General features: G+C 42.4%; 1 protein-coding gene across 1 annotated transcript in view; it reads right to left on the bottom strand.

The window, feature by feature from the left end:
* Window positions 1-10,411, bottom strand: part of GRTP1 (growth hormone regulated TBC protein 1) — a 38,670-nt gene extending 28,259 nt beyond the window's left edge. Inside the window, exons 1-3 of the mRNA XM_074909969.1 lie at window positions 10,234-10,411; window positions 8,213-8,364; window positions 1,933-2,091 (exon numbers count right to left, since the gene is read on the bottom strand). Coding sequence (XP_074766070.1) covers window positions 1,933-2,091; window positions 8,213-8,364; window positions 10,234-10,271 — 349 coding nt within the window. The 5' untranslated portion in view covers window positions 10,272-10,411. The remainder of the gene's footprint in view (window positions 1-1,932; window positions 2,092-8,212; window positions 8,365-10,233) is intronic.
* Window positions 10,412-22,316: the final 11,905 nt, after the last annotated feature.

The raw sequence follows: 22,316 nt of genomic DNA, 5'->3' as shown, positions 1-22,316 counted from the left end.
GATGTGAAAACAATACTAGCAGAAACAAACTGAATGTCAGATAACAATTCACCCTGAAACAGTCCTCAGCTAAAGCCCACTATAAAATTCGCACAGTCAACTGTAGCACTAAATTTATTGAACAAAGTTCCCTTTCACCTGAAGTACTTTGCTCCTTTCATCTCTCATATGTTCACATTGTTTCTTCCTTTATGATGGGAAATCTATCACTCTGGAGTCCAAGGTCCTCTTATTCTTTTTTCCCCTCCAATAAAACCTCCAACCCATTTTTCTTTATCCCTTCCCTCACTTGCTCCTTGTTAGTTTTCTCTTCTGCTCTTTCTCTTTTCCAATCAATGCAGTAGCTCTTCTAAAAATTTATTTTCTCCATAATTCACAAACAGATATTTATCTTCTTCCATTATTTTTCCTCCCCCAGAAAAATATTTTTATTTCATGGCATAACCTGTGTGAAAAGCCTCCCACCGTCATGATATGATCTTTCATGTCATTGTCTAGTACTGGAAAAGAAATTGTTTGCAACTCTCTCCTGCAGCAATTGTACCCCAACTGAACACAGTTTGATCTTTCCCCAGGCCCTTACCAAGGCTGGCTTTGGAAATTCACCTTAGTAGCTCCCTCTGTATTCAGTTAGAGCTCTACTGTTTCTAGTTCTGAGCAGGATATGAGCCTGAAAATTTCTGGCTAGTCTTCATATTTGTAGGAACATGAAAGTTTATGCTCCAAAATGCCTTACTAAGGCGTGTAGTCCCAAAAGCCCACAGAGTTGCTGCTGTTGTGAAGAGAGGTGGAGAAACTCAGCATAAAACAAGAAGTGTTCAGATGGTTATGCAGCTTGAATAAAAATCCATAAAGCCCCAACTTTATCTACCTGGCTTTTTCAAGAGGAAAAAGATAACAACTGCACCTGCAATTGTAAGTAAACAACTTCACCAGAGCACTGCCCAACCTCTTCACTCATTAATTGGGCAATTCAACCAATTATCAGCTTCTCTACAAAAGGTCTGCTGTAGCAGGTTGAAAAGTTTCAGGTCAAATAACCGTTACATCAAACTCATACTTGGTTATCTTCCCCTACTGTCTCTTTTAAACACCCAGTGGGCCAGTCTACAGTCTAGTTTCCCTAATATCCTGTCATCAATATTGGCCACTGATCAATGTTGACAGACAGCGTACATGAAACTGGATTAGCAGAGGGGTATTTCTCCTCCTACACTTCCCTTCTTTCAGGGATTTACGTTAAGTGTTTAGGATTTCATGTGTCTAGTAGATAACCCCACCTGTCAGTTTATTAAATTCCTTTTTAAATCAGTTCATACCTCTGGCCTCAGCAGCACCCTCCAGTAACAAGTGCCACAATTCAGTGATAATGCTCTTCTAGACCTGCAGCGTGACAAATTTCATTCAGTGTCCTTGGTTCTTATGTTACAAGATATAAATGACAATTGCTCCCTGTTCACCCTCTCTACACCATTTACAATTCACACAGCTGTATCAGCAGCTTTTTCTCAGCAGTCTTCTTGAAGCTGAAATCCTAGTATTCTTCACCTGCCTCATACAGACACTGCACATCTTCAGCCATCCCTGCTGCTCTTCTAGTGTCTTATTGGGACAGAAGGAAGGAGAAATAGACCCAAAGGCAGGTCTCATGGTACAATGTTACAACGCTTCAACCACTTAGTAGATGACGTAATAACATTTTCTAGTTTGTTCTCTGTTCTTTCCCAAATAATTCCTAATCTTCCTTAATGCTTTTGACAACATGATGAACCTGGAAAGATTTGTGCTGTTAAAGAGCTTAGGGCTAAACTAATTTACATGTTAATTCAGCACTTAAGCCACTACTACAGAAACCTATGTTTTCCATGACATAACTTGGTCTCTAATATTTAAGGACATAGGACAGATAAACAGTGCTATCAAGACAATAACCTGTTTTGATTGCTTCAACAAGCTTGTCATTCTTCTCTCCTTCAAGCAGTGTGTGGTAATACCCAGGGTTTTGTTCCATGTTGGCTTGGGCCCCACTCACAATCATCCAGATCAATGCACGGTGTTCATTGGGGATGCCTTTCCTGATATATCTCTTCACTGCAAAACAAGAAATTTGGGGTTGGTTTTTTTTGAAATAAATAAAAGAATTCAGCTGTATTTCTCTTTCAGAAATGAGCAACAGAAAGTTGAGAAGTCATAGGAAAACTCTTGGGTAGAGATTTTATGATGCTTTCTCTCCTAGGCTGCCATTTGGGATAAGTGTTTCCTTCTCAACTACATAGTATACTACAGATTCACTCCCAAAATCTTGCCACTCAGACTCTCCACAGTGATCCAGACCCAGGCTTTCCTCCCTATTCTGTTCCCCCATTAGGTTTTTGAATCCTTCCTTCTTCTTCCCACCTCTCTGGATATGAACAGCAAAGTTTCTGCTTAATCTTTGTCCTTTTTCACCCAGACAAGCACTGACTTTTCCTTTCACTACATTACCAATGGCCTCTGACATGACAGCCCCCTCCATTTCCTTGGTTACGCTCTAGCATAAATGGCTATGTTAACATAATCCTAGGATTTCAGTTTAGCACCTAACTACTGAAATCACAGGCGAAACTGATAAATATGAAATATGTGGATACAGTCTAAATGAGACTCTGGAAGAACTGGAGATATGAGCGAGCAGCAGATTATTTTTCCTAGAATAACTGGGGAAGTCTTTTCAAATCTAAAGTAGCTCTTATCTCCTGCATCACATTCGTCACCAGGGTATGCTTTGGGGGTTTAAGCAGATGATTCAGTGTAAATAACTAGGATGCAAGATTGCAGGAAGAAGCATCAGGCTAATGACACCCAAAGCAGCTTCCTCCTGGGAATGACATGCAAATAAGGAGCCAATGCCGCTCATTGGTATACAATTCTAAATCAGCATTAGCCCTTCTGACCCCAAAGGACAGCTGAATGTTTGAGATCCTTCTGCTCTTTCCAGGGAGGACAAACTGACAAAGGAATTTGACATTTCTTAGTAAATGAATTAAACTGTATCAATTAGAGTATTGACTTCTCCTCCCTAAATTCTATGGGACTCAAATGAGAGTGGGGATTTTGCTTTCTCTCCCCTCCCCCCCAATATCATTACCTAATCTGGTTTTATCCAATCACAAAGATCTGTAACTCAAGCTAAACACTGCCTTCATTAAAGGCCTTAAAACAGCAGAGTGAAACAACATTTTACAACACCTCAGCCAGCCACCTTCTATAATACATTCCACCTGCCTATGCTTTAGGACCCCAAGCTGCTTTCTGAGTGTCAAGAGAGATCTGTGCATCTCTAATGGGCATTTCACCCACCTAAAATCTGGTACTTCCTCTCAGAGAAACACTCCTACCCTTCACATTTGCAGTAAACACCATGATGCAGTTTTTCTTTTTCTCATCTTTTTGATGAGGATTTATACTATGGGTTACAGTCTCCACTGTTCTAGCTGTAAAATAACTTTTAACTACAACCTTCTTTTAGACAGACTGGAAATAATTTACTTGTTTCCATGGTTGTTAAATAATCCCCACTTCATGTTTTTTTTACAAGATTCTAAACTCTAATGCTCAGGAAATCCTATAGACAGACATAGCAAATGCAGGAATGAGTATGAGAAACCAGCTGCATTTAGGTCAACAAGAAGAGACATTCGGATGAGCCTGCAAATGTCTCTAGAAGCAAACTTACTGGCTAAGTTACTTGATTATCATATTCTAACATATAGTTCCAACGGTATTTTTTTCTGGAACAACTATCAGTTCTGAAAGCAGAGCCAACATCCACATCCAACAATACACATTAAATTCAAGAGAAGCAGGGACAAGCCTTTGACACTGGCACAAGGGGGAAACAGCCCTGCAGCACAGCATATATTCATTATTTCTCAGCATCATCATTCTCATAGTAATAGACAGCCAGAGGCTTGTATCGCCCTAAGTGACTGCCTACCCCAGCTCCCCTCAGGGGATGAGGAATGGAAAAAGCCCTTACACAGTGCTTTTCTTCCTCATACCATTATCATACTTGCCAGGATCTGCAAACTGACATGCAGAAGCAGCAAAGTAGTTTTGAAAATAATGATAGGTACAATTTATTATTATATTATTATTATAATCTTTTATATATAAATCTATGTGTCATATTCCATACATAAAGATGTTTTATACAAATATTTGTTTATATTGTTTTCTATAGACCTTCTTCCACATTAACCTCAGGAACTAAAAAGCCCACAACAGTCCACACCACAGAATATCCATCCTCCTGCTGTGACATTTAAGAAGCTTTCACAGATGAAGCCAGATCACACATCTGACTCCAACTGTAAACCAAGGGCTTGATCTCAAAAGTAGCCCTGTTGAATACCACCCAGCCCTGAGTATCCACATGCAGAATCACTCTTAGAGCAACCACAGTGTGCACAACGCAGTCTGAGCTTTAAAACATGCATAGTAAAGAAATATCTTTAAGTGAAATTTTTGCCACTGTTCATTAACAAAATACGAAATATCAATTTTTAAGCAAATCAAAGCAGTCTTAATTCCATTATTTCTGACGCTCAGTGTCAGTTCCTGCAGTTTGAGTCACACTTTATCAGCATGTTTATCTTATAACAAGAAAAAAAAAACAGCTACATGATAGGGTAGTAGTCTAGAAAAGCTGATAAATACCCCAAGAGAAAAATACGCAGAAAATAACATTTTCCAAGACTGTGCACTGCTTATAGTGATAAGATCTAAAAAAAAGTAAATTAAACCTGCCTGTCCTTGTTTAATGGTAGAATACAAGAATTTTGGAGGCTTCTGCTTCTAGGTAAAGTTGTATTTACCTTTTCCTATTAACATTGTTTCACTCGACACCATAGACTAAGTTTCTGTAGGAAAAACCCATTTAAAAACAAAAAATGTATTGTCTAAAATACTAGAAGAGTGTGATTTTTGAGAAGCATCTGCACTTTTCAGCTATTTTTTCAGTTATTAACAATTACTGTTGAATGCTGAGGAAACTAACTTGGACTCTAGAGGAAAAATTATACAAAAGAGCTGAAAACAGCATACAACAAGAACTTTAAAGTTTTATTTTATGAATACATTACAGAAGAAACAATGCAGATCTGTGCTGTAAATGTTCAGGTTAAAACACAAGAACTGACTTTCTAAGATGCTCCTTCTTTCCTCCAACCCCTGAGCTCCTGTTATAACTACTATTTAGTACCATTACTTTCACCTTTCACTGTATTTTTTCAGCTTCAAAGTCTAGAAAGCACTTTCTGCTACTGGTCAGTTTCGACTAATCCACTTAGAGCCACATTCTTTTAAGTAGCACGCTTTTGGTCAGAATTAAGCTACTTTGGGCAATTATATCAGAGAGTTTGCTGCCCACCTATAAACAAGCCAGAGCAGAAATCTGTCTTTTGGTCCTACAAAGAGAGCAGCTGAGGGAAGAAATGCAAAAGTTAAGAGGTTCTCAGTAGCGGTGGAGAGAGAGGAGGCAAGTGACTGAAAATTCACATGTGCAGAGGAGACAGTGAAGGTAACAAGGGTAGAGAGGGAAACAAAATACCAGAAAATAATGAAAAGGAAGAGACTAGAGCAGAAGCCAGAGGAACTGTCAGCCAAAATCCCCATGACTCGCCATGCCGGGAGGCTGTAATCCAAACCAACAGGATATACTGCTTAATTACTGTGGTTAAAATGTAGTCTAATTATTTTTCTTTACAGTAGAACAGAATTAGATCATACATACCACCCTGGATGCAAGGCAAACACAGTACCATGTGAACACGCCACATTTCCAAATTGGAAAATGAACACAAGTCATCACTTCTTCCTGTTTACCCGGACAGGAATTACAATCTCCCCTATGTGTAAAGGCAAATAGGTGTGGAGCTACCGAGATACCACACTTACGATGCCTCCCTCACATCTACTCACAGCAGGACACATTTTGAAAAGGCCCCAGAGCAGAACTCAGAATAAGGATATGGGTTCGCAGATACAGCTATTGCATTTGGGGGGGAAGCGGCAAATCAAATAATCTTCAGTTCTAGTTCATGGTTGACTTGCAGCAGAGGGGGAAGTTAATCAGAACCAGCAGCAGCTCCTGAGCAAAGCTTCAGAGCAATGAAGTCAGGTCGTGGAGGAGGGAAACTCAGTGCATCACCAGCCAGATCTTCTGCTCTCTGACTGCCTGCAAGGAAATCACTGCAGGCTCCTCTTGCAGGATAAAGCACACACCTAAACAACTGCTTACATAATTCATATGCCACAAACTTCAATCTTAATACTGATGTCAGAAGGGAAGTATTTAAACATCAGTAATTGTACAGGTTAACCTGTTGCTTTCTTCTTCTGAGGCATCAGTTGAGGATAATGTGAAAAGCTTATTGTAACAACTTTGAATTTACACTCAGATTACATTTCCTCAACATTATTTATTCCAGTCACTCTCCTTAGAGTTACATATTACACATATATATGAGAATACATAGTCTACAAATTCAAGTATCTTGAGCAAAAGTTAGTAATACCAAAGATGATGCACCAGCCTGGGAGGGCTTGCTACAGTCAAGAGCCATTGCCTGTGTCCACATGGTGGATTTACAGTATCCCATTTTTCACGAACAATAGCCTGTTAGAGACTATTAAAACCATGTTAATTACATGGCTAGCAGGGCAGCATGATCACTGGTACTGAAGCCTGACAGATAAGTTGAGAGATTGGGTCAAAGTTTTGGCTCCAAGATAAGACCAAACGTATCCACACTGTATCACAGTGGCATTCTGTGTCTACAATGCTGGACCAGGGAACACAAGCAAAGAGAAACATAACTAACACACAGAAATTGCTAAAAGCTGCCATTGTCACAGTCCATGCATTTTAAGACAAGATGGAGATGAATCAAAACCTGAGATTATTTCTTCACAACAACTAGAAAACTAAGTTCTACAGAATCTCAAAATCCTCACTAATTCAAAAAACTGCACAGTTATCACTATATTCAAACTCAACATCCTAAACAAAAGCATTTTTACATTTGGAAGAAAAAAGAAGAGAGTAGAATTAGCTACTTTCTGGTTAGCAGTATATGATCTAGCAGCTATAGCTCTAACCTACATTTTCTGGGATCCTCGGCCTTAAAATGGACATCTGTACACTAAATACACTGTTTTATTTTAAATATCTCATTAGTTATCATGCCATTCTTGGTGCCAATAAAAAAAAAAAAACCAAAAAAACCCAAAACAAACCCACCAGCATTAGCAGTTGAAGTCTGCACCTGAAGCACAGCTCCAAATACTCAGCAGCTATGTTAGTCAGTACCTGATTAACTTTTACTTAGTTTTACTCTAACATTCTATAGAGAACACTGCCCAACTCTGAAAGACTCCCAAGAGAAAGCAAGCTGAATAGCATCATTAAGAGCAAAGATGAAAATTTAGGTGCTTATATAAAAAAAAAAGCCAGAGTAAGAGTGGCAGGAAAAAAACCCACCCCTTAGTTTCACAGGATTCTCTGACACCTTCTGACTCCATTTATTTCTCCCTGTCTCTCCTATAAGATGAAAAAATTACTAGGGGTTTTCTTGCTTTTTGAAGTGGCCATTAATAGTTCCATCAGCAATTTATCCAATGTTGCATTAGCTCCTGCGTTAATTTTATTTTCTTTACATCATAAGGCATTCAGCATCAGTTCTTAGTACACACCTTTTTAGCCGCGAGGTGAACATCATTTTACAAAAGGAGGATAAGGAGAGCTAGAAGAAATCTCAGCGATCTAAACAACAGTCAAAGAGTCAGCAACTGAGAGCCCCCTTAACATCCTGATCCCTGTGGTTCAAGACAGGGTCTTCTACATAGTCTCATGTCTTTTTAAAGAGAGCTCAGAGCAGAGTACAATACAACAAACTGCTGTAAAACCACACCTTGAAGTGACAGTGGCCATAATCCTTGGGTTACAGATATAATAAGATATTACAGGATTACTCTTCCGTAAGCTTTAAATCAAATCAACGATCCCCCTAACAGCAGCATACTTGCATATGTATTATTACTGTTCATAGCACTGTTTTTTTATTTGAAAACAAAAATAGTATTTAACATTCAAACACACAAACCAATTTAATAAAATTCATATTGGTGCCAACATAATGCACTTTTACCTATAAATAGACATACATCTTACCTTTTAAACTCTTCTGTATACTCTTATTCCCTTTTAGGAGCTTGGACCATTTTATTGCTCTTCTAGTGAGTACCACTAGATATCTGGAAAAGAATGCTTCATAGGATGCATAATCAAAGTCTTCTGGCCTTTCAAACCCATATGAATCAACCCTACAAAATAAAAAAGAATTCTTGTACAAATGTTTCTACGTATCTACAGCTGAAAAAAAAAAAATACGCAAGTATGCTTTAAATAACTTCCAGTTGCTATTTCTAAAAGCAGCTCAAAACTCCCTCTTCCCAACAAAAACCTACTTTAGGCAAACTGCTACACTTCGTTTAGCATATCAAAGCTGTCTAATTAAACGAATTTAAACATGCACTGTTCAGTCAGTTTTAGAGCTTTCACTACTTCTAGAAGTAAGGAGCTGTTAGAGCAAAGGATCTGTTGTGTGCAAAACTGAGCCAAATTATGACCACACAGAAGTCTGGGAGGTACTTTTCTGCACAATACCAACAAGCAGTTGAAAAGTATGAGGGTATAGCACAACAGCTCAAACACGGCCTGAACTCTCCTTCCACACAGTTCTGCACAGAAAAATGACAACAAAAGGTACAAGCGTAACAAGTTATAAAGATTATTTTTAAAGGAGGTAATTTCTGAAATCAGCTTCATTAAAGTATGCAGCTTGGGAAAAACCCATAAATCCTTGTGTCAGTCTACCTTCTTCATATGTAGTTTCAAAAATGCTTATTTTATTATCTTTAACAACTTTTCAACGTTATAGCACTATCTCGGGCAGTATGACACTGATGAAGTTTCAGAACTGCGAGTCTGATTATGTTTTAGCTTGATATATCAAGTCACCTTGCTAAACTGGATTATGGCAACTTCCCAGGATGCTGTCTACCTGCCAATTACCACCTGAGTACAGAACACTCATCAGCTTCGCAGAAGTCAAACAGGCAGAGGGGTCTGTCTGTCCATGCAGAAAAGTCTGCAAGACAGACACCGAGGCTCAACTTCCAAAACCAGTGCCCGTTTCATTGAGGGAGAAGGAATTTGCCCATGGTGCGGCACTCGGCCAGCATTGGGTAAAAACGGGATCCCGTGAGCATTGGCTCACAGGATCGTCATGGGTAGTAAAGCATGAATCAGAAGAGGAACATATTCAGACCTCAAATTGGTATTATCTAATGGGCAGTTAGAAAAGCATTCGCGTACACCTCAAATCTGACACAAAATACACCGGTGTTAAAAAAAAAACACCGAAATCCCCAACACAGGTTCCTCTGAAAACACAGAGCAGGAAAACGCTCACAAAAGCCTAAAGCCTGCATGCACACACAACTCCTATTTATGACTGCCACCGTCCAGGCAGCAAGCACGGATTAATTTCACGCTCAACTCCATTCCTGAGGTAGAAAGGGAAAATAAAGAGCCAGGAAGTCCGGTTTTAAGGTAGTTACCTTCCCTAACCTGCCCTGACGCTGCCGCCGCACAGTCCGCGGGTCTGTGCGGGGCTTTCCCCGGGGGGGGGGGGGGGGGGGGGGCGGCCTCCCCCCCAGCCCCCTCGGCCACTTCCCGCCGGCCCCCGCCCGTTACCTGCGCCCGCCCCTCACGACCCCAAGCGCTCGGGGAGGAAAGTCTTGCTCTCCCCGCATTACCCGCCTCCAAACTTCACCCTCCCTGCCCCAGCCCTTCGTGTTTCTCGGCGAGATACCAGCAGGGGAAAAGGCTATTTTAAGGGACTACCAAAAAAACTCAAACTCCCTGCAGGGCGCGGAGAGCCACCGCTCCTGCTACCGGCTCGCTGCCTCCCTCAGTCAGTGCTGCGGCTTTATAGGAAAGTTGTAAAAGCCGCATTTTTAGATGTGTCACTCACACACACACACCCCGAGAGAGTCCAGGTGGGAGCGGGCCGCGGCCGGCCCCGGCTGGGGGGGGGGCAGGGCACACCGGTTCCCCCCGCGGGCCGCTGCCGGACACCGGGGACCCGGCCCTGGCGAGCGGAAGCCCCCCGCCGCCGGCAGCCCTACCTGTACGCCCAGTCCCGCCCGTCCTCTCGCCCCTCCATCGGCCTCTCGCCGCCCCGGCCGCGGGGTGGGCGCTCCTCAGGCTGAGCCGCGCCGCGGCCGAGGCCCCACACGGAGCGGCTCCCGAGTTCAACTCTCCTGCCGCCCTCCGAGGGGCGGGGGCGGCCGCCGGGTCCCGCCTCCCCTGCCAGGGGCCGGGCGGTTCCGTGCCCGCGGGGCCGGGCGGCGGAGACGCGGTTGCCCGCCCCGCCCCGCACGCCTCACCTCACCTCACCTCACCTGCGCGGCCGCCGCTCCGCGCCGCTCCGCCGGGCGGGGGCCCGGGGCGAGGGGGGCGGGCACCTCGGCAGCAGGGAGATGTTGATCTGATTCTGGTACCGTTTTAGATTTGTGTGTTTCACATTCCTGTCACGTCCTGGGGAAAATGCAAGTATTTTAGCGCGAGGGAAATGTCTCGCTAACACAGGGTGAGAGTGGCTGTGAGTGAGGCCCGTCAAACCGAAGGAATTCCTCCGTAACCAGGGGGAAGAGGTGGTCGTGTTAGTATTTAAGTTCAATTGGTTGGGTTGGGCTTTTTTTTCCCCAAAAACCCTCTTACTCTTCCATTTGATTTCCCCAAATAATTCGTGAAAGCCGATGCTTGGTTATGCTGAAATATTACCAACTTTAGCTTCCGCTGACTTATTTTCCACCATAAACTTACGGTAATTTAAAAATCATTTAAATAATAAATGGCAGGATGCCAAAAACGTGGAGTAATAATACCCAAAATGATACCCAAAATGGCATCCCCATTTCCAGAACCCACCTCTAACATTATCACACTGTTCTTTGTCTTCAGAGGTGTGGAACAAACCCCAAAACCCACACAGACTCTGCCCTACCTGCCTGCCAGCAGCTTAATTCGTAACACACTACCTAACAGAAGGGAGAGAGTGAAATAATATCCCTGCTTGTCCTTTTTGAATCAAGTTCTGACTTTGCACCCAGCAAAGCACTTGGAAAATTACAGCTACTGCCGGAGACACATTATCTCGTTCAGCCAGCAAGTAGAAGTTGCTGAAGACAACAGATGGGATTTCACAAGGGAGATCAACAGTTGTTCCCTCCCAGCACACTCCTCGAGAAAGCTGCCTCCTCTCTGTGGGATCAAAGACAATCACCCACACAGAAATGTGGAAGTAGTTCGGCTCCAACAGCAGGAAAAAAATACGGAGATTCATACTTGGTTTAACTGCCATCACAGGGCCGTAAAGTTTGTGATTGTTCAGCAAAACTTTTTTTTTTTTTTTGTGGAAAAATTCTGTGCTTCTGCAGGCGTAGGGCTTCTCCTGCAGGAGGGTGGTCCTGCTCAAATTACTGTGCAGCGTCACGAACACGCTTGGGTACTGGCAGGACTGGAACCTGATTATAAACCAGCCTGGGGAGGGTGGCTGGTGCCTGTGCCAAGCCTGTGCTTTGACATCCCGCCAGCATTGCCTTGGCGGATGTAGGCAGAGGCACGCTCTGCAAACAGCTCTGCCCCAGTGACTTGGTCAAAGTCGCATAGGAAATCCTTGGCAGAGCTGTGAATAGAAGGAGGTGATGGTGTCCCATGGAAAAGAAGAAGGAAGCCTCAGTCAGGCAGAATACCCCCTTCTCCCCCAAATCCTGAAGCCATAGACTTGTTGGTAACAGGGTTATACTTCACCTGACAAGGCCAGGCTCTTTGGTGCATATTCCTTTTTAAATGGATCCGTCAAAAGTTCACTGCAAACAGCAGATTGTTTCTGCAATTAATTAAGGGTACATCTGCAGTGCATCAAGGGTAGCCTTGTGTATACCACAGCGCATTTTCACTGTCAGCAAGCCTTAAATGTTGTATACAGTTTCTGTTGCTCTAACACAAGCGTGAAAACTGTGTGGTTCACTCAGATTTATGCGTTTCACACAAAGGCTCATATTAAGAATCTTCACGTAACTACTGTTAAGGAAGCTACTTAGAATGTTAATTGATTAATAGAAATAATGCCTACATTTCAGTGCAAGAATTGGATCCCCATATTGTGCCTGATAATACAAACCAGCCTACTGTCTGGCAATAGATAATACCTTGGTTGTCCTTCACAGGGTATCAATGCTGCTCTCTTCTGGGCAGATTGTATCATGCTGCTTTTAAAGGCATTCAAAGAAATTGATGCATAAACCCTCTAATCTGAAAACTGCTTGGGGTTGTGATCAGGAGAAAAGGATACTCTTTACTTTTGATCCTTTACTTCTGAAAGAGTTTGTGGCAGTGGCAGAGGCAGGAGGGAGACTTAGGTGATGTTCAGGCAAGCGAAGCTCACAGTTTGCCTACCTACCACCTGGCACAAAGGAAATGTACCTTATGTAACTCCCCCCCCCCCCTCCCCCCCCTCTTTTGCATCTGAACCTTATCCCTGACATTTTTATGTAATGGTGAACGTGTCTGGTAGAAATTCCCATCCCGCTGCTGCCAGAGTAAGTCCTTAAAATAGTGACTTCCCTTTAAGGGTAGGCATTTAGATGTGTTCCCTGCAAAGGCAGATGAAGACAGCAGACAAGTGTTTCACAGGCTGAGGCATTCAAGGCTTCACTTGTCTTACACCCTGTATTTTAGGGAGCAAGGCTTCCCTATCTGTGTTTGCAGAGCAGTTACTGTTAAATAACAATACCAGCAAAATTTTCAGCCTTATCAGGAATTAGTCTGGAGTGGCTTTATGCTTCCCAAAGCTGTGAAATGTGTGCTACACCATGTATGCTTGCACTATGCAGTGCTAAAATGTGGTCCAACTTGTCACACACCACCCCAAGGCCACTGTTACTTCTCAGCCAGAACTGGAGCAGGAGCATCAGGAGAAAGCCTTTGATAATATTTGTGCCTGAAAGTATTTCCTCAGCTGCCTGTGGGGGCCGTAAGGATTCTTTATCCATCCAATCCTAAAACAAATATCTTTATTATTTTGTGTATCATAAATGTGTTGGTTTTCCTCCCCAAGGTTCTTTTCAGTGGCTACAGGGATGTCCAAGAAAATAAATTGTTAGGAGAAAGCAAAGCACAATAGGACCAAGAAAGGGATGAGGTGTGTGTGGATACAGAAGGTATATGTGGATATAGTGTGCCCACTATTTTTACCAAGACAGCATGAGTGAGTCTGTTCATTGAGAAATACCAGTGAGAAACACCATTCCCAGCAAAGTTATCAGCTGTGCTTTTCCAGATCCAGACAGTAAGGTTTTAAAAAACCCCTAACCACTCACAAAATGGTTAATAGCCCCTGTTCAGAGTGAATGCAGCAGCATTGGAGAAGAGATAAAACAGTAATTCTTGCTAGTGACTGGGTGTTGTAATATCCCAAGTAAACGATGAAATTCCCACAGCATACGTGGGTTCCCTAGCTTGTGTGGTTTGTCATACAGCCACCTAGTTTTGTGTCTGTATTTAGTAAACCATGCCACGCAAGCGTACTCTGCTTTGTTGGAGCTCTACTCTACATTCATTTGGCTTGAGCTACTGTCCCATGACATGAATAAAATCTGCTACTCCATACTTAGGGAAAACAGTTTAGATTAAGCAGATTTGGCAGTATAGAAATATCCAGTTAGAAGTAAACATATGCGTGTGTGTATATATATTTTTTTTTTTAATTTTTTTTTTTTTTTTTAACTCCTGCAAGTCTGTGTTCTAACCTAGGCAAAATGCATTCCAGCACTAGACAACTCATCCAGCTAGTGAGGTTAAGGAATGCCACCATCACATCCAGACACTTTTGGTTCCTGTTACAACCAGCTATCTACTAAGTTTAGTCAACCTTCACCTGCGTATGGATTGAGGCTGTGAACAGGTAATAAAATGCTGAACTTGCTCCATATTTTTGTCCCAGAAAATTGCATCATGCTTACACAATTGTAGTCTGCAGGCCTGATTAAACCTGTTCAAGTGAATTGTTCCAACAGCAGTCACTGAACTTTAGAACAGACTGCATAGCAAGGACAGAAACGTATTTTTAAAAGCTAATTTCCTCTATTCCCTGAAGGCTTCACAGCTTCATGTCTATGAAGGTTACTAGCTAGTAGGACAAGTTGCAAATCCACATATAGTCTGGGAAGTGCCAGTATTTTGATTATTCTCAGTATGACTGTGGCCCCAGGAGTCAAAGCATACTGATATAAAAAGGATCTCTAAAGCTTGCTGCAAACTACTGCAGCTGCCTGGAGAATAAACATTACCCATGGAAATCTCTGCAGAAAGGTTTTGCACTCAGCTGCCATCCTCCAGCTGCATTGGAAAAGAAGGCTTGAGGCTGTGATAATGCTAGAAACAACAGGGAAACAGAAATAATATGGTAATGCCCTCAGTGTGAAAAACACAGCAAAATTATATGTCAAAACTGATATGGAAAAGATACTCAGACATTATTAGCAGGAAGAGTTCCTAAGACAGGGACAAGGATGTCCTTAGTAAAAGGTCAGTAACTACCACAGACCAGTAACCCAAAGGTATGGAACTGAGTAAATCAAAGGAGAGATTCATAGTGGCTAATTCCTTGATGAATCTAGCTAAGGTCAGGCTGTAACGCTGTAAAACACGTCTGTTATTTCAACCGACAAAATGAAGTATTTTCTAGATGGCTTTGTTCTGCCTGTTTTGTTTTTCCTTTTCTACTTGAATGATCATGAGAGGTATGCTGAAAGCACCTTAAATTCATGCTGATGATGTTTACTTTCCTGATTGCACGAAGGCTTATAACTGAACTTTGAAATTTAGCAGGGAGAGATGGCAGACAAGACAGGAGATTATTAACTCTTTCTTACTTCTCGCATCCCCTTTTTCTTTTTTGTCCCTATTGGTGAAGATATCACGCCTAGCAAATCTGACAGCTCCAAGATCTACTGATTAGGGATGGGGATTAACCTGCATGTTCTCTGGCTGTCTACTATGATTTTACATTTAGTCCTAGTTGGGAAACGTGAAGGCAAACCTTCCCCAGGCCTTCAGCTGCCTCTGCATTAGGACTCCTGCAACGACTTCCATTTCAGTTGTCTCAAACAATATCCTATTCCATAATGATCTGGCAGAGTTGTCATTACAGGTATTTAAATACAATCATTGTATGTAAATACAGTGTGTTAGCTGAAAAGAACATTATCTATTTCACTTAATTGTCTCTATGCAGTTAAGGGTTTCTCTAAAAATCATGCATGAAGGAAAAAATCCTTAAAGTAATGACACAGTTTGGTGTAAAAAAAAGAAGGTATAGCTACCCATTACTGAAGAAACATCCATTTCTCATGTGTAATACGGCAGGATTTTTCCAGGAGCATTGATAATTTTAAGTTTTTATAACTAAATACTATTTCATAATGGATAGGTGCAAGGGTACCAATTTTAGGTCAGATCAGCAAATTCCCTTTCTGTAAGTTCCCGGCTTTGAAGCGCTGAAGTAAGAAAAGGTAACATCCTCCCAAGGAGGTTGTTCTTCACTGTAGCTTTCTGTGTGTTTATTCCCTGCATATTTTTCAAACTCACAGGCTGAAAGAAAAATAAGAGATTTCTGAAAACCCAAATTTGGGTTTGACAGCAGGAGTAGCTGAAGCTTCTTTGAACTGCAAGGTTATAGCAACAACCATATGTACAGATATGCCTCAGTATTAACATGTGATACAGGCTGAAATATCATGTTTTAAAATTCCTTTGAAAGGCAAGAATCTTTGATTGCAACATCTAGGATCAAATTGTGACTTCCCTCTGGCTTACTTTGTCAGGTTACAGATTATATCATGCAACTAATACTGTAGGAAAAATTAAATTCTCATTCTGTGTTAATTTGCAGATAAATGTCCTGCAAACACTAATGTTATCACTAGCTGACACATTATCAAAACTGAAATTAATTAATTTAAATTTCCTTTTTTTATTTCGGGTACTGCTGACACTGTTTTTTCCTGTCTTAAATAATCAAGTTGAGGAGGGATGTGTAGCACTGAAAACTCTCAGCAACATTTTGGTATTTCTGTGGTTTGCTGAGTGGTTACAAAAATAATGTGTTCTCAGAGAGCTATTTGATTCTTTTTTCCATTGAAAGTGTAGCTCACATGACAACAATACACCAGATTTTTTTTTCAACTGAGTAATTTTATCTATGTGTGAACTCTCAAGAATTATAGAACTTGATTTGCTGTTATTATCCCTTGAGCCATAGCAATCACTGCTTTTGACAGTGCTGCAAATTTGTATTGCTACTGCAACAGGTACCTTCTATTTCTGTATTTTCATATTTCTCAGCAATGTATTTTCCAAGAATTTTCTTCTCAGAAACTCCAGTAGTATTATTTTTATAATAATTTCCTTTTACATACATCTCATCACTACCAGTTCTCCATGAGCAATTTATAAACTTCTGAACAAAGTCAAGTAAGCTTTATGATAATTACTATCGTTCTTGATCTATGCAAGGTCATTTCATCATGTGGTTGCAAAATTGCAAGCATCTTCTTATCTGATGTTGATGGAAAATTGACCATCGTTATAATACACATGTAGATGCAAATCAACCCACCAAAATACATAACAAATATTTAGAATGGACATGAGACCATTACAGTTTTGCCTGCTGTGGACATGCTGGTAGGGCCCTTGATGCTCTGCCCCACTCAGTTACAATTTAGCCCATGATATCTACATGTGATGAAACCATTTAACATTTCAAAGAATGAGTCTGTAAGTAATTCCAGCTGCAATTCTCTTAACTATGCTGTTCTAGAAATATCTCTCAGACATAGCTTTCTGCATTTTGATGCCAGCATACATGCCCTGTATAAAATTTGATGAGAATTACAGACTTTGAGTATTTAATGGTTCTTTATATGTGTGCAGCAGATTAGCTTGTGTAAATGAAACAACTTTTGGCAAAGAAAGCTCAGATTCAATCCCACAAAATTCACCAGAATGGCAGGGGGAAAGGGATGAGTGATCATCATGCCTCTCTTAATCATTTTCAGTTCTTTGTTTTAGCCTGTCCCAGTCCCCGGGGATCAACAGCCATGACAGTGCAAGACCAGAGAGTGTACGAATCACTCAAGGAGAGGAGATGATTCTCCTCCAAGTGTGAAAAACTCTCACTCAGGCCTTCACCCAAGTAAAAAAGGTGATTTCTTTCCAGTTCCAGTGCCCAGCTCTGAAGCCCACCCAAGGCTTGGAGCCCCCCAGGCTTCAACATGGGGTTGCTGAACCAGAAGAAAAGCTGCTGGGAAGCTCTCTCACTCTTTCTAGCCGGAAATATCCAGTCTCTGCCTGAAGGAACCAGCTGGGACTCACAAAATATGTTACATGTGGCTGTTCTGTCTCACATGGCATTTCTTTGCTTGCGTTACCAAAAAAAAAAAAAAAAAAAAAAAAAAAGGGCTGAGAGCTATATGTTAAAGCGGGCCAGGTCTTAAATGTGAAGCTGCAGCCACAGTTTTACTTCACGTTTGAGTAGTCAGGGAAAACAAATGTGAAAGAGCTGCAAGTAGAGAGAAAGAAAGTTCAGCCTTCCATCCAGTAAAGAAAATTGATGGTGCACTGGATGTTGTGCAGAACATTGCAGTTTTCTCCCTGCACATCACAGGATCAAATATATCTTGCAGCAAAATTGCAAGTCTAGCACCTATATGCAAGCTATATCAAATGGTCAGATACCAGGAAGATGAACAACTTCCTGAGAACTTCCACCTGTTGCTTCAGAAAGAAAAAGACAGGAGTTTCCACAAAGGGGACTCTTGGAAGTCCTTTTCCAGGGAGGACTCAGCCCTTCAAAGTAAAATGTCAGTATTCATCAGCATGACTGGGACTTACTTGTGTGGAAAAATGCCGGTGGCCCATGTGGAAAAACACTTTTGATCAGAGTACTGATGTGTGGTTACTACAAGGGGTGGTTAGTATTCACAGTGTCGTTTCTAGTATGAAACAAATGCCAGATTAGCAAGGTGTTGTATTTCCCACAGCAATGATAGTGTGTCCCTGGCAATACCATTCATATTCCCAGGGGAGAAAGCTAACACTGGTCCTTGGAGTCAAGCTTATGTGGTGATAATAAACAGGAGTTAAAAACCTCACAGTTGCTGTCAAGAGTCCTTACAAAAGGGACACTTGTAATGAAACAAGAGACAGCTCCCATGGACTGTTTTCTGGGAATAAATAACAATTAGGTAACACTTACATAAGAATCAATGGCTGGTTTTAGTTTTTCAATGGTCTGGTTTTCCGCTCGAGCACCCTTCAGTATCCTTTGTAAATACACCCGCCTGTGTGCAACTGGCTTTTGCGACTTGCACTTCCCTGACCCACACAGGGATCCCTTCAGACGTTTGGGTCTGGACTGCATATAACACTTCTCGGTAAACACTTTTTGAAAACCGGTGGAATAACATAAAATAATATTTGAGAAATTTGCAGCACATGATTACAAAGAGGAAAGCTGTGAATGCTGAAATGTTGATAATAAGGACATGCAAGATACCTATCTTGCTACTTCTGTTTTAGCAATCACCTTTAATTAAACTAAAAACCCGTCCCAACACATCTGGGATCTCCTCCCTGAAAGTATGTATTTCAATACAGTGACTGAGTTGATGGTCTGTAGCATGAAAGATGGGTAAAAACTGTTCAGAAGGTGAGGCAAAATCTGTCTTTGATGAGTGTGAGAAGAGATGAGGCAGGACACCACAGAGAATCACTGCATCAGGGTTTTTGCAGTTCTAATTTGAACATGGTTATTTTCAGAGGACTGCTGTACATACCAACAACACTAATGACTACCAGCAGAGATAACCATGTTCCTAGAGCCAGTGACAACGTGTACAGCTCTCAGGATTTAGCAAAAGCATGTTTTTGCCAAGTAGGCATTAAGTAATTTATTCCTTATGTTTCCATCAAATTGAATTATGCTTTTATTTTACCTCTCTTTCCCTTTTGGGCTGCCATTTTTAAAAATAAAACTGTGTGGAACAAAGGACTTACAAAGTAGGGCCTGAGAGGTTTCCACAAGCAAAATTAGCCTGAGATAAATGAGTGGTGTGAAGCCAACCCAAGATCAAGCATGTGTGGAGTGCAAGAGGAAGGGTGGCTCAGGGGACATTAGGCTGTGCCAGTTCAGTTGGGTATGGGATCTGACTGCCCAGGATGGGTGAGAAATTACAATTATTAATGTTTAAATCTGATAGAGGAGGGTAAGAAGGTGTAGTGCAACGACACCAGTCAGAGCACCACTTCCCTACTGGAACATTCAAAGGCAGTCCTGGGAGGTGAGTTTGTGCCTTAAAGTGTGAAAGCAGTTTAATTACCTGAATTCTTATCTGTTACCTTTTACCTCTGGAGAGTAATTTTACAGCCTTCTCACTATTTATCATTATTTAATGGAGTGAATGGCTTTTCTGCAAAACTGATTTTTTTTGTTTTGTTTTGTTTTGTTTTGTTTTGTTATGGATGGTAACGGTGATTTCCTACTGCCTTCTTTTTATTGCTATTCTGTGGTGCTTCTGACATTTTGGGAAGCAAGGTGATCCCTGACAAGAAACTTGTCTCCCTCATTACTTAATTCTGAGAACAGCAGAGAGCAAGACTCCTGTAATCTCTAGCAAGCACATTTGCCATATAAACCCTCATTCAGCTATCAGAAGGGCATCCTGAGCTGGCCCAGAATAAGGAAGCTGTCTGTACTGGGTTTTCATGGCAAGGTTTTGGTAGCAGGGGGACTACAGGGGCGACTTCTGTGAGAAGCTGCTAGAAGCTTCCCCCATGTCTGATAAAACCAATGCCAGCCGGCTCCAAGATGGACCCACCACTGGCCAAAGCCAAGCCCACTGGCTATGGTGGTAGTGCCTCTGGGATAACGTATTTAAGAAGGGGAAAAAAACCCTACTCCATGGCAACTGCAGCTGGAGAGAGGAATATGTGAGAGAAACAACTCTGCAGACACCAATGTCAGTGAAGAAGGAGGGGGAGGAGGTGCTCCAGGCAGGATCTGTGGATCCCTGGGGAGAGCAGCCCACACTGGAGCAGGTTTGCTGTCAGGACTTGTGACCCTGTGGGCGACCCATGCTGGAGCACTTTGTTCCTGAGGGACTGCACCCCGTGGAAGGGGTACCCACACTGGAGCAGATAGTGAAGGACTGGAGCCTGTGGGAAGGATTAATGTTGGAGAGTTTGTGGAGGACCCACGCTGGAGCAGAGGGAGAGTGTGAGGACTCCTCCCCCTGAGGAGGACAGAGTGGCAGAGACAATGGGTGATGAACTGACTGCAACCCCCATTCCCTGTTTCCCTGCACTGCTGGAGGGGAGGAGGTGAAGAAATTGGGAGTGAAATTAAGCACGTGAAGAAGGGAGAGCTGAGGGGAAAGTGTTTAGAGATTTGTTTTATTTTTCATTACCCTTCTCTGATCTGACCGCCAATAAATTACTTTTCCCAAGCCGAGTCTGTGTTGCCTGTGACGGTAATTAGTGAGTGATCTCTCCCTGTCCTTATGGCTACCTACAAGCCTTTTGCTATATTGTCTCTCCCCTGTCCAGCTGAGGAGGGGGAGTGATAGAGCTGCTTTGGTGGGCACCTGGTATCTAGCCCAGGTCAATTGACCACACTGTCACAGGGCAATATTACTTCTACCTTTGCCAAGGGCAGCTTTCTTATCACCATTTATTGTTAGCAAGCTGTTTGCTCACAGATCCACGCACAGTGCCGACTAATAATATTCATAAGTGATAAAGCAGCCTTGTTTAAAAAAGCTTCTGCCTAGCTGTGATGGCTGGGGAATGCAAGTTGAATGACAAGCTGTAGGGGGTCAGAGAGAACACTTTGATCTATGCTTGCAGCAGAAAAACAGCCAAAGAAATAACTGTGCAAACACTACCGGGGAATGTCAAAAGGGCCTTGAAGCAAATCGTGGAGGATTTGATTGTTGATCTCAGCAAAACCCTTCTCAAGTCTGGAAAATGGAAAGAAAGGGCCAGATCCTACAAAATGCAGGGGCTCTGGCTAGACAGAGTCACTTTGCTGTCGGTCTGTGTTCAGTGCAGCTATTGGGGCCACTGCAGACATGACAACAAAACCCTTTACACTGAAGTGGCAGAACTTTGCAGAAATCTGACAGGGGACCCTCCAAAATGATGTAGGGGGTGGAGGGAGCTGGTGCCCTCACTGGAGAGAGATAGCCAGGGGTGAAGTCTTCCTCTCAGGCCTGCAGCACCACATCATCTATGTGGCAGCAAATCCTGGGATTATTTTCGTCAGCAGTAATCTGGGGCAGCAGTTGAATGATTTCTGTCCTATAAGATATGAAAGTACTCTCTGTGCCAGGTGGTAACTGGGCTTTAAGGCCCCAGCGCCCTGGTATTCTGAAGAACCTGTAACAACTTCACTCATAGCTGAGCCTGGAAGCCCTGTGTGCCTTGGGAAAGGCAGAGGTAATGGCACAGAGAGTCTTGCAACTTGCAAGGAGGTTTAGTCAGCTGAAAATGCTGAATCTTTTCAGCTGAAAAATGCTGTGCCTATGAAGGGAATACCCCCAGGCTAGTGAAATACCCTAATGAGGTATTGCCTCTGCTCCCCTTAGCTCTGCCCACATGGCACACAAACTGTTGGTCAAAGACAAGCTATTGAGACCTAGAAATGAAGTAGTGTCTCTGGGTTTCTGGAGAGAGGAGGTACTAACAGCTGCTCTTTGCCAGAAACGTGGTCTTCTGAGCATAAATCAGAAAATTTTCCTCTTTATTACCACTCAGCCTTTGCTGTGCATTTGTCCTTTCCTGGTATTGTAGAAAACTTCCACCTTCTTCTGTGGTCCACAGCTGCTTGCTGGCTCAGAGGACATCCCTGCAGCAGCACCCAAGCAGCTCCAATCACGGCAGCAGCCTTGCAGCACTGGGTGTTGGGCATGCAGAGGAAAAAACCCAGGCAAATAGAGCCACCTATGTATCTAGGCTCTTGCAAAACTCACCCATTCCCTGTGGTCTAGTGGGGGACAGTGGTGATGATGGCAGAGCAAGGGGTACTTATCTGGTCTTGCAGTTTGTAGAGATGAACACAATGGCAGAGCTCATGCCTGGTGCA

The sequence above is a fragment of the Athene noctua genome, chromosome 1 (genome assembly GCF_965140245.1).
Source record: "Athene noctua chromosome 1, bAthNoc1.hap1.1, whole genome shotgun sequence".
NCBI lineage: Eukaryota > Metazoa > Chordata > Aves > Strigiformes > Strigidae > Athene > Athene noctua.
This window is presented reverse-complemented; position numbering and strand designations above follow the sequence as displayed.